Source organism: Pomacea canaliculata, linkage group LG13, assembly GCF_003073045.1.
Source record: "Pomacea canaliculata isolate SZHN2017 linkage group LG13, ASM307304v1, whole genome shotgun sequence".
In the NCBI taxonomy this organism is placed as follows: Eukaryota; Metazoa; Mollusca; class Gastropoda; order Architaenioglossa; family Ampullariidae; genus Pomacea; species Pomacea canaliculata.
The window spans coordinates 13,583,644-13,595,449 of NC_037602.1; the positions used below are offsets into that span (position 1 = coordinate 13,583,644).

General features: G+C 42.2%; 1 protein-coding gene and 1 long non-coding RNA gene across 3 annotated transcripts; both read left to right on the plus strand.

Annotated features, from left to right (window-relative positions):
- The first annotated feature begins 103 nt into the window (after positions 1-103).
- LOC112554166 lies at positions 104-5,433 on the plus strand. 2 transcript variants are annotated; one of them, XM_025221789.1, is made up of 8 exons: positions 104-520; positions 855-989; positions 1,699-1,773; positions 2,016-2,087; positions 2,303-2,456; positions 2,875-3,155; positions 3,339-3,524; positions 4,799-5,433. In XM_025221789.1, the coding sequence occupies exons 2-8, from the start codon at positions 960-962 to the stop codon at positions 4,868-4,870; spliced, it is 870 nt and encodes a 289-aa protein (XP_025077574.1). In that variant the 5' UTR covers positions 104-520; positions 855-959; the 3' UTR covers positions 4,871-5,433. The 2 variants fall into 2 exon arrangements, with proteins under 2 accessions (XP_025077574.1, XP_025077575.1); XM_025221790.1 differs by having other exon boundaries at positions 3,339-3,446.
- A 1,851-nt stretch (positions 5,434-7,284) lies between these two features.
- On the plus strand, positions 7,285-10,760 carry LOC112554630. The gene is made up of 3 exons (XR_003097273.1): positions 7,285-7,631; positions 8,079-8,188; positions 9,278-10,760. It is a non-coding gene; the product is annotated as an uncharacterized LOC112554630 (long non-coding RNA).
- Positions 10,761-11,806: the final 1,046 nt, after the last annotated feature.

An 11,806-nucleotide genomic window follows, 5' to 3' on the forward strand; every position in this document is an offset into this window, starting at 1 on the left:
AAAGCAAGAAAATCACGTGACAGCTATTTATTAACTCGGGAAAAAATCACTTGCCAAAGGAGCAAATCTTGGTGATTTTGTTCCTGCAGTTTCCATTAACTCATGCCATGAAGGCAGGCATGACTTTCGTGATGTGAACCTCGACTACACATAATGCCGAAAGCATTTTCAGCGTGTGCTAGTTGTTTTTATGAAACAATAAAGCCCAGTGCGTGGAGTTTAAGCCTTTATTTGTATGCAGTGCGACCTATGAAAGATTTGATTTTCTCGACAAACTAAACTTTAAACTGTGTATATTGTGTTGCAAGTATGTTCTCAACAAGGATTGTGATTTCTAACACCCCCTACCATACCTCTCATTCAAAGGAAAAAGTGAACAGAATTGTTTGAAGAGACCAACTTCAGGACAGTGCTCACAATCTAAGAGAATTTGGAATAAAAACATATTTTATTCTCTTCTAATTTATGGAAGCATACTTTGGACTGGATATTGGCAGATATAATTTTCATCAGATTGAAGGTAAGTAATGAACAGACTATAGCAAGTCGTCAGTACATAAATCATAGTGACAGACATTTCCGGTTATTACATGTTACTTCTCACCCGATCACCACACATACACGAACATACATGCATGCTTAGGGCATTCTAATTTTATATCATTCTGTTTTGACCGCTTACTCCCTTCTGGATCGTTCTTTGATACATATCACGAGGATAATAAATACTGTCGCAAATTTACAAGTTTTCAAATTACTGCAGTATGAGGTCACCATGCGTACATACATGTATACAATCATTTATACTTGTTTGTTGTTTTTGACTAAAATTCGTCACTATGCCGTGTGTACAGAGAAATAGACCCATATTAGTACATTTACTGGACCATAGCGCGCTGGACAAAGCAGGACGATACAGTGTGTTGGATCTTTGAGAAAGATTCCAGTTCTATGCAGCAATGGGATGCGGTGTTTCTTCAGCAAGAAAGGTACTTACTTCACAGGTCACACTCAGCCCTATTGTATTCGAGTTATCTTTACGTGGCTCCATTTGTATTTGTATCTAATCCTCCCTAAAAGCTTGAAGAGGATGTTCAACACACCCTTTTTAGGGGTTGAACCGTTAAATCTGTAAAATACTAAAAAATTTATAGCTGCTTCTTATATATCCTCCAAACCTAACACTCTCCTGGTGCATAGCAAGAAATGCATAGCGCACCCTGAACATTGTGATTATCTACGTGTCTCAACAGTGACCAAAATAAATACTTTACTTGTGAGCTGTGTGTCCTGTTATTCTATGAGGATTTACAAAGGTGAACGATTTATTCACTGATAAATATTAGTGTGAAGAGGTGAACAAATTCCAAATCCAAAAGAGTATTTAGTTCATGCTGTCTGATTGAAGACACGTCCGCATCTCCTTAGTGCTGTCTGGTGAAGATGTCATCTGAACTGCCTTGTAATAACTGCCGTTTTGTAGGCGTTGGACACGTTCTGAACTCCCCTACGTAGGACGTGTTCTGAATGCCCTGCCTAACCCTGTCTTTCCAATCTAGGAAGAATGGATGGGATGCACTAACTGCTACGCACAATGAACTGTCCTGTGATATTTAATGAAGACACAATAAACTGTACTGTGATGTCTACTGAAAACGCACAATGTCCTGTTATTGTCCATTGCTATCTTTACTGTAGGACACGTCCTTCGCAAGCGTTGGGCCGTCCAGCAGCAGGAGTTATGCAGGCTTGAGCTTTAGCAGTAACAATACGGTAAGCACGAGTTTTATCTGGCTTGAGTCACTCTGATGTTAAAGGTTATGTTAAGAAGAAAGATTACCCTCTGAATACAGCGGAGGCAATGTCAGTCAACATAGTATCCAAGCTCTACCTTTGAGTTCGAAAGGATCCGTGTTTTACACGTCTGTGTGTGAGTGAAGAAGGTATGCGTATTGTTAGAATGAACAGACCAGACGTGCGTATTTGTGAATGTGTTGGTGTGTTCATCTTGGCAGTATAAGCGGTCTTACCCCACCGAACGGAACCGCAACTTTCCTGATGGCGACGCCAACAAAGGTGCCTTGAAAGTGAGTTTAATTATCTAAAAGTCGCACTTGTTATTAATATACTTAGTCTAAAACAGTCACATTAAAGCAAGTGCAAGTTGTATTTGGGTGTTCTTCAATGATCGAGGAGCAAAAGAAAGAAAAAAGAAAGAATGAGAGAGAGAAAGAAAGAAAAGAATAAATAAAATCAACAGATTGAGACGATAACGTCTCAATGCTGGATGTGTCGCGAGCAGAAGCAGCTCAAGCAGCAGATGATGGCCGCCATGAAGAAGGGTGACTTGCAGAAGCTGGAGGAAGCTCTAAAGAGGTGCGAACGCCACGCAGTGACACCCGACGAAGACTACTACAAGGCCATACGGAAAGTGGAATACCTACGCATCAAACAAGGTTCGTCCTGTCACGTGACATTTTACACCGACAGCAGAAAGAAGTTTATGTAGCTCGATCTTCACCTCTTGTGGCCCCGATTCAGATTCATATTCATTGCAGAAAACTGGAGTGCCAACGCTTAAACAAAATCACTATTTTATGCTTAGTTTAGTCTGACAGGGCCGTAATGAATAATTGACCCTAAAGTAGTGAAGAAGATGTTTGCAAAGGTAAGGTGTTGGGTTGCATCTGGATGAGGTTAGGCGTAAAGTAAGGTAGCTGGGTATGAACTCATCTCGCAGAGCTAGAGTGAGGGAAGAGTCGGTTGTCTTGATTCATACACGCACACACACACGGGTAAAGGGGTCAGCTAGCATGATGGAATACTGGTTATGGGTGTCAAATAGAGAACAGTTTAATTTTCTGTGTCTTGCAGGACTGAGGGAGGCTGTGCGCCGGAGGCACGTGGGAACGCTGGAGAAAGCACTGCGACTGGCCCGTGCCTCGCCGTTCGCGCTGCAGCTGGCCTCGGCCATTACAGCTGCCGACAAGCTGCACTCGCATCTGATGCAGCTGCCAGTGCACCGCCACAGCATCCTGGAGATGGAGCCCGCTACAGTGTCGGAGATCAGGAGCTTTAAGTCGCCGCCTTTGTGTGTTGTAACTGTCATGGCCGCCGTGCACAGACTGCTTGGATACAAGAAAAGGGAGGTAGTGGTAAGTTTTCACCCTGCATGACTTTGAACACTACTCACTTTCTTTCACCCTCCCTCACCCTGCCAGGATTTCTCCGCTCACTAACTCAATCATCCACTCTTCACCCACTCACTAATTTCAAAGAGTCTTATTAGGTGCAACGACAGATATAGGCATAGAAGGTGTGGTTTGTGGATGTTGCAGTTTTGGACTCAAATTAAGACGTTGATGGCACAGACCTACACCAACAGCCTCCTATACAGAATTAAGACCTTTGACCCCAGCACGCCGAGCTTAAATACGTTGGAAGACGTGAGTACCATGCTGAAGTCGGTCAGCTACGATGAAGTCTTGATGGCCAGCAACGGCGCGGCACGCTTTTATATATGGGTGATTTTTGTTTAAATGTCCAATATATATATAATTAGCAAACAAAACACATTAGACATAATCACTGATTTACAATGCATTAAACAAAAAACGACACACCGTACCTCTGCAAAGACGCTCATGTATCCTAGGTCAGCACCCCATTAGAAACGCATGTATTCATGTGAACAAATAACTTTTGCAGATGCCTCGTCATGAATGAACAGCATGCAACAATTTAAAAACATGAATTCAAAAAATAAATAAAAATAAAGGATTTTTTAGTTCGTAAAATCGTAGGTCATCAGCATTCGGTCATTAGAACACTTTTAAGAAGCGTAAGAAGCTGATCAGCTTTGCTCCATGCTGTCAGTGAACGACAATAAATATAACAACAATAACAATAACAACAGACTTTATTAATCCCAACGGGCAATTTAAACATGGGAGCTGTGCCCTGTGTCCAAAATATATTTATATGGGGAAAAAAAAAAACAACACACACACACATGCACGCCTACCCACCACACACTCACACACACACCATGATAGTTCATCTGTGACGTTCACATTCTTGCCTCCTCAGTATCTTTTTTTGAGGGAGCTGCCCCTTGCCCCCCTCCCCTGGTTCCTATGCCACTGATATGATACATATATGAGACTATATATATTACATGTGGAGGCAATTCTGTTATAATATGTTGTTTGTTGGTTGAACTTCCCACGAGAATAATATGATTCTATAATTATGATCTAGTATTAAATAATACAGTCGAACTTCTATAAGTCGAAGCTTCAAGGGATCGATTAAAAAAAAATCGAGTTACGGAAGGTTCCAGTTAAGGAAGTTTGTCGAAAAAAGAACATTTTTTTTCAATGTGGACTTATCTTTATTTCTGCATTATTGTTCCCAGCAAAAAAGTATGCTATGGACCTCTGACGATAATTTCTCATTCAGGATCGGAAGTAACGGCGATTCACACCTGTTTTCTATACAGAAAAGAGAACATGGGAGTGCAGGGTCGATGGGGGAGGAGTACACGATTTTACACTTTCCGACGTATTTTCAAATGGTTTCAACATGCTGACTGGCTTAAAATTATTCGAGTTGTGGAAGTTTTTGGCGAGGCCGATTCAAGCTACGGAAGCTGAATATGCCAACCAACTGATGTTTAAAAAATTCGAGTTAGAGAGATTTTCGACTTACGGAAGGTCGACTGATCTTCACCATTTCACATTCCGTTCTGATACCAGCAACACGTTTGTTCAACACGTTTACTTTTCTCTATTTTCAGGCCAGCAACACTTTAGAAAACGTGACGCAGGAGCTAAGCAAAGGATCGAGAAAGCGAAAGAAAGGGAACTGACGACACGACCACGCCAGGTTCGGTTCCCAGAAAGGTCCTGCATAAAATAAAATCATCTTGTTCTGTTTGAAGCTAATTTGAAAGACTCCACACACACACAAAATAAGAGAATGATCAGGACTTTGAGGCTAACATGTCTCTTGCTCATTCAAGGAAAAGTTGCGAATTGCAAAGAACATTGAACGATTAAAGACAAAGAAGTACATTTAATTTTGATTAAATTCATTCAGCAGCAAAGGTCATATACACTTGTTAAAAGAGGGGAAAAATAAACAAAATATCCCAAAATCTCAAGATGTGGATGTTTCGCGAGAGCGCCCGCACGCACTAAGTTTTTAGATAAAAGGGAAATAATCATACTTGTTGTGTGACTGGTAAATATGAGTATTCTTCTTAAAATAGAGCCTAATTTCATTTAAAAATCTAAATCAATAATATATATGAGATATTGCAATATTTTAATAAAATTCCAAACGCAAGAAAAATTTAAGTTGCTCTTTATTATTTTTTTTTTTAAATGAAGGTAAGCCATACAATATAGTTGACGAAAAAGTACACCTTCACTTTATGAAAATATATGAAAGGGGGGAAAAAAATGGCCTGCCTTTTCGTCAGTTTGATAGTGTGCAAAATTCTCTTTGAAGACTTGTAAATACTGTAAAGATTTTGCATATCTTTGTTGTTACTGTTTAGTAAACAAATATGAAAAAAGGTAAAACTATGCGACGGAGCAAGCGAGAAGTACCAACTTGCCGCAAGCCGTATTGGTCCGCTCAACAACCTCTTTCCCCACCCCAAGGAGTTAGGTGCTAGGTTTTAATTGGTAGGTAGGTTAGAGAAGATACAGTAGTAGGTAGGTTAGAGAAGATACAGTAGTAGGTAGGTTAGAGAAGATACAGTAGTTGTATGTGTATACAGTATTATGTAAATAAATATCTCTTCTAACCTATTTACCTGTGTGAGCGTGTCAGTGCGAACGAATGTCCCTGTCGTGCGAATGAGGTGAACGTGCCTCACTAGCGCGAGAGAGCTTTGTGTTGTCCGTGTCGTCGTGACACAGCAGCAGCACAGAGAGAACACACGTGATGATCCGGCGGAATCGATGCACCGATAGAAGAGACACTTTAGTCTGAGCAAGTAAAGCAGGGACTTGTGTGGACTCCAAGGTCGGCTGAGTTCGGGTGCGAGGTGGATAGGAATTAAAAAAGAACACAACGCGAGGTAAAGATTAGACGACGCACCCGACGAACGAGAGCTAGAATATTTAGTGGAAAATTTTTCTTGAGAACTTTCGTCCTCTTCCCTGGAACACCAAAAAGGAACGGACTGATTTGGCGCTAAGGTAGGGGACGCGCGGCGTTGGCCTTTAGGGAGAGGCAGTCATGCTCCGACATGTTACTGAATGAAATGTTGATATTGACAATAGAATTGTAAGCACATATAGTTCTTGAGGAAAGTAATTTAAAACAGAGTGCACATAAAACAAGAGGTAGGTTTGTATAATCTCTTTTTCAACACGAGCGGGATTCATCCGACTCAGTGCTCCCGTGAGTCTGTCGGCCCAGTCAACGTGTTTGAGTGCCAGACGCTCGACTGTGAAGTTCGAACTGTGTACACATCTTGTCAGAGGCTGCAAGTTGCAAGCTGCTCTCGGTTCCTGAAAGCCGTCTGTGTGTGTGACTCACAGGATGACCGCGCTGTGCACTTGAATCGCCGCCGACAAAGAAGCGCGGAACCGACAGGATAGAGAACTTGAAGAGGGAACTGTTGACAGGCGGAGCAGACAGCCACGTACCGTCGGCGGCACTGAGAGACGCCAAAAGGGAGGCTACAGATAAACTTTAGTTGTAAAACATCTGAAGGCTGAACGGGGCAGCTACAGCTTCTGGGTTAGAAGGTGGGAAAAAAATGAGGCAGCGAGTTAGGTGTAGGTGAGCCACAAAGGAACCACTTAAAGGGGCCCTGCCGGTTTTATGTGTAATGTATTCGATATTATTGCAAGACATAATAAGGCAATTTATTTCAGTCATCAAACTCCTCCTTTCTAAATCTTCACAAAAATATATGGCTGAAATCCCATTTCTTTTTTTCGGCTTCATAAGTGTTCATCGGAGCAGATATTTACTAATTATACAGTGCCTCACACACCTTCCCCACTGAAGCATGAACCTTCCTCAGGCCAGCGTCAAAAGTCAGCAGTCTTAATCACACACTGCACAGTACTTTACATGCCCTCCACAGCACAAGCCCGCCAAGGTTCAAAGGCCCTTCATTGCATGATATCATTAACCCTCCATCATCCACTTTCACCGGCCTTCCGCTGTACAAAGCTCCCTCTGCAGCAACCACAACCTCTTTAACTAAGGATGAGCATTCCCAGAGAGAAGTTTAAAAAAAATTATCAAAAGCAAAAGCTCGCAGAGTCTGTCGGCGCCCATCTCTACTACGAATCCCTTAAAGTTAAAAGGAGAGATAAGGCGCTTTGGCTGTCGGGCTGCACGCGCGAGGCTCGCCACAGCGCACGCGAGTTTGGCAGATGACGGACGAGAATGCTGCTCCGCAGACCCCGACACCAAAGCCTTCACTTCTAATCTCATTCAGCTCGGCAGACGTGCGACTGTCAGAAACAGGGAGTCACAAAGGCCGTTGCTGGTACCACAGAGAAACTTCACTACTTGCTGTCAGTGGGTTTCAGCGAGTTAACTGCTACCTGTGCAAAAGGTGTCAATCTGTGCTGCTTCCAGCCTTGGATTAGAAGCAGGTACGAACAATTACAGAAGAAATTCTCTTGATCACTCTGGTTTAAGCCATCCTTGAGATTGGGTAGGAACCCCTTTAAGTTTCTTCGTAATGTGTAAAAAGACGGTGACCAAGAAAGCAAAAAATAAATTTTACAAATTTGTCTGTAAGCATGAGGGTTAGTCTATGCTGTAACATCCAACTTCAAAGTCATATCAGACGACTAAATTCCAGATTGTTTGCGCACAAAACGTTAGACAAGATAAACATTGAAGTTATAAAGAAAATACTACATTCATAAAGTAACTCTAGGAGTTTATAAGTTCACTTAGCAGCCGAAAAAATCTGTTTAAAATAGCATCATGGTCATTCTGACAATTTTTTAAAGGAAGAAAAAATCCCTCACAGGTCAAGCATCTGGGCTCACGATTCCTGCCTCGTATTGTCTGATGTCTTTTTTCCCCCTCAGAGACGATACCAGGGAAGTCGACTGTTACTGCGGCCTTTAACTACTGAATATTACAGCATGGCGGCCGCTTAGCTACTTGAGCGAACAACGGCTCCATGGCTGATTTCGAGGTGAGACAGTACTTTGAACACTTTAAGCGAACTGAAATTCCCTTTTTCACTTTCATGTCCGAGTATGTGAGCTTCAGAGACTTAATCAAGTTGTTTCATGTACAAGACATGCTACAAGCTGAACACTTCATTTTACGCAACTGTTTCTGTGGACGTGAAATGACAAGTTAAAGGCAGAATATATATACACTCTCCTTGTAATTAGATAATAACTAGAATGATTCTGAATGTTCTGCAATTGTCAGACAAAGAATGCAAAAAGTTAAGTCAAGAGTTAGATGTTTCTTACATCCACAAAAAAGACGAAACAGCTGTTTCAGTTTAATAAAACTAAAAGAGATGTCTTTACAAAGAACAAGAGAAAAATCGCCTCAAATTTTTATTTTGTTTCTTCTGCATATGGATCCAGTACAGTAATTCTTTAATATCTACAAAAGATAATGCTGCAGATGGAGAGGTTTAGTGCATGCTTATTATGAAATTACAGGAATTTATGAGGGAAAGAGAAACATCTTTTTTTAATATACATTAATAACTTTACAATTTTTTTGGAAAAAAAATGTAAAAACAGCTTAGTGCTGCAATCTTTCTTTGAAAATTTGTATTTATATGAGCACCATCCAGGTGTTGAGAGAGCTTTCTGTACTATGTAAAAAGTAAGTTTTTGATTGAAAGGGATGCAGCTTGTAGCAGGTTTTTAATACGAATAAAAACCGAAAGAATGATACTATTGTGCATGCTCTTATGGAAGTCTATGAAAATATACTTTTTGTATATCTTACTTCAAACTATATTGGATATGCTTTACTCCTACCTACAAAAGTCCAGTGTGTTTACTGCAGTCTCTCAATACGCAGTTTACTTTTTAAAAGTCAATGTATTTATTCTAATATGTATGCTTGTTTGAAAAAGTGGAAACGTTTACATGTGTATATATCTTTTAACTATCCGCCTTCAAATAAAAAAAGATGTACGTCAGTCAGGGATGGAGTGTGCTATTCACCGTGTCAGTGCTGAGTATTGTTTAAGCCTAACCGTCATATGTTGTTCGTTTTAACGGATCACGTACAATGCCTTCTTCTTTAACAGGATTATCAAGATGCGGCTGTCTACGATGATAGCGACAATAGCACGTTCTGGCAATATTTCTGGGAGGACCACAACTGGACATTACTACCCGACTTACCGCAACAACCGCAACTTCTACTCCATCGACTACGACAGTCCTGCCAATGGTGCTGATCTTGTTGCGTACAGTTTGCGATGGACGCTCTTCTGGATCCTCGGCAGCTTACTGGCTCTGACTTTCAGATGTCTTGCGAAGTGAAGACAGGAGCGCGAGAGACGCTAACAACCTTTGACATTACCCGCGAGGTAATGACCACTGTACAGAAAGGTGATGCCGATGACGACGCACCGGTCAGAAACAAAATGACAGAATGTCGTTTTTTTCTTTCTGCCTTTAGTTCACTGCGGTGTAGCGCTGGGTAGAACAACTGGGCAAATATAGAGACAGGCTGACTGTAGGCATAAAGAGGGCAAGGGGTTAGACATAGTGAGCAACTGGGTAGGTATAAAGACAGGGCGGTTGGGTATGTAGGTATAGCAGAAAGCAATTGGGCAAATGAAAACAGGGCGACTGGGTGGACAGACATAACATAACGAATCGGTGGCTGGGCAGACAGACTTAAAGGCAGATGAATTAGCTGATCGACAGACAGTGCGACTGGGTAGACAGACATAAAGACAGGGCGACTGAGTAAACATACCGACAGGCTGACTGGGTAGATAGGAGCAAGGACTGACGTGCGCGCGGTTCCCTTGATGTCATCAGGTGCCTCTCAGGCAATAAACTGCACGAGCGAGTTTAGCCTGAGGGATGCGCGGAGAGGGGGAGATACGGGCTGCTCTGGAATCCTAGCGAGCTTGGCGGCATGATGCTCGGCGAGCAGACTGTGCGAGGCGCAAACAGTATAGCCAGCTACGACCTGCGGAATGGATCACTCACAGACTTGCGGTGTGGAGCTTTCTCTAACGGGACCGTGCACCACTGAGCATGAAGATAAGAGTGTACTCTTAGAACGAAGCCCGTCACCTTTCGGAAAGAAAATCGCCGTTAATCGGCGACCTCATCTGCCTTCGTGAGCTTCGTTCATTTCAGGCCATCATCTGGGTTTTTTTTTTTCTGTTTGTGCACGCCTCTACTGGCGTTGAAAAAAGCGCGTGTGAAGAACCACAGACTTTTTTTGTCTTTCGCGAGAAGTTCGTCGAATAGTGATCAACTTGAGCATGCACACCACTTATTAGACCGGTAAAGGCGACAAACTTGGTTCTAGCTTATTAACGTCGGCCATGGGTCTTATTTGTTGTTTTATTCTCTAAAGGCGCGTGGAGAAACTGATACCACGTGCAGAACAGAGGCAGGCGCTTGCTGATCATCGAGGCCTCTCCGCCGATGATGCGCCGAGCAGGCGTTACAAGGCTATCGGTTGCAGACCTAATGCGAACGCCAGCCCGGTGCCTAGCTAAACAATAAACCATGACCTGTTGCTGTCTCGCACAGGAAACACTCGTTGTTGGTGCCATTGTTCGTACGCATGCGCAGATAGCTATTTTGAGTTTGAAACTGCCAAGATCCCATAGATGGATTTTCTGAAATTTTCTGCTGCTTTTACTTGGATGCAAAAGAACAAAAAAAAAGCAAACAAACAAACAAACAAACAAAAAAACACAAAAAAACCACGAAAAAACCCAAAACAAACAAAAAACAAAACAAAACAAAAAACCAAACAAACCCAAAAACAAAAAAATAAATCGAGAGTCCCGAACCAGGAAAGAGCTGCGTCTCTACTTGTGGTTACCAACCTTCCGTAAGTCACAAAAAATTAACTTTCATCAGCAGCAGTAACACTTCGAGTCCCACGAGTGAGATGAACGAGCGTTTCTTTTTCTACATTAATAATAATAATATTACATTTACCCTGTGACCTCTATGGACACTTTAACGTGCAGAAAAGCCACATAGAACCATATCTGGATATATACCATTATTTCGACGTGAGGTCTCCTTGACGACCAGCAGAAAGTGTCTACGATATATCGCAGACAGACAATTCTTTCAATAGCGAGGGCGTCTTGGAGTTACAGTTAGCCCGCTTTTCTTTTTAGAACGCAAGTGCGATACACGTTCAGGGAGCAGTTGGCAGCGAGGGTTCCAATGTTATGTGTTGAATGAAGATGGTTTGGTTAGCCTTTTCTTCCCACAGCTCTCCTTTCCTTCAGCCTTTTTTAGTCTTTAGCACTTCCAGTAGATGGCAGTGTGCATGCTCTTCCGGTGTCATGAGATGAACTGCTCGAAATGGCTTCGAGTGCGCATCTGCAGGGATCAACACACTATAATAGTATAACTCCGCGAATACAATCCTAGGGGGAAAAAAAAGGCAGACGAACCCTACGAAAAATCCGATTAAGCGACGAGAAAAAAAAACTTGCTATTTTTGTACAGCTGACATTTCACTGAGCTATATCACAACACCTACTCGATCCGCAAGTCTGCGCATGCGAACTCAAAGCCATCTCGATCAGCTCATTTCGCGACACCACGGACGTATATAGGAG

Coding starts and splice junctions, on each gene's coding strand:
- LOC112554166 (XM_025221789.1), top strand. CDS start 960: ATGGGATGCGGTGTTTCTTCAGCAAGAAAG. Junction 2,088..2,302: donor CCAACAAAGGTGCCTTGAAA/GTGAGTTTAATT, acceptor TGTCGCGAGCAG/AAGCAGCTCAAGCAGCAGAT. Junction 3,156..3,338: donor ACAAGAAAAGGGAGGTAGTG/GTAAGTTTTCAC, acceptor TGGATGTTGCAG/TTTTGGACTCAAATTAAGAC.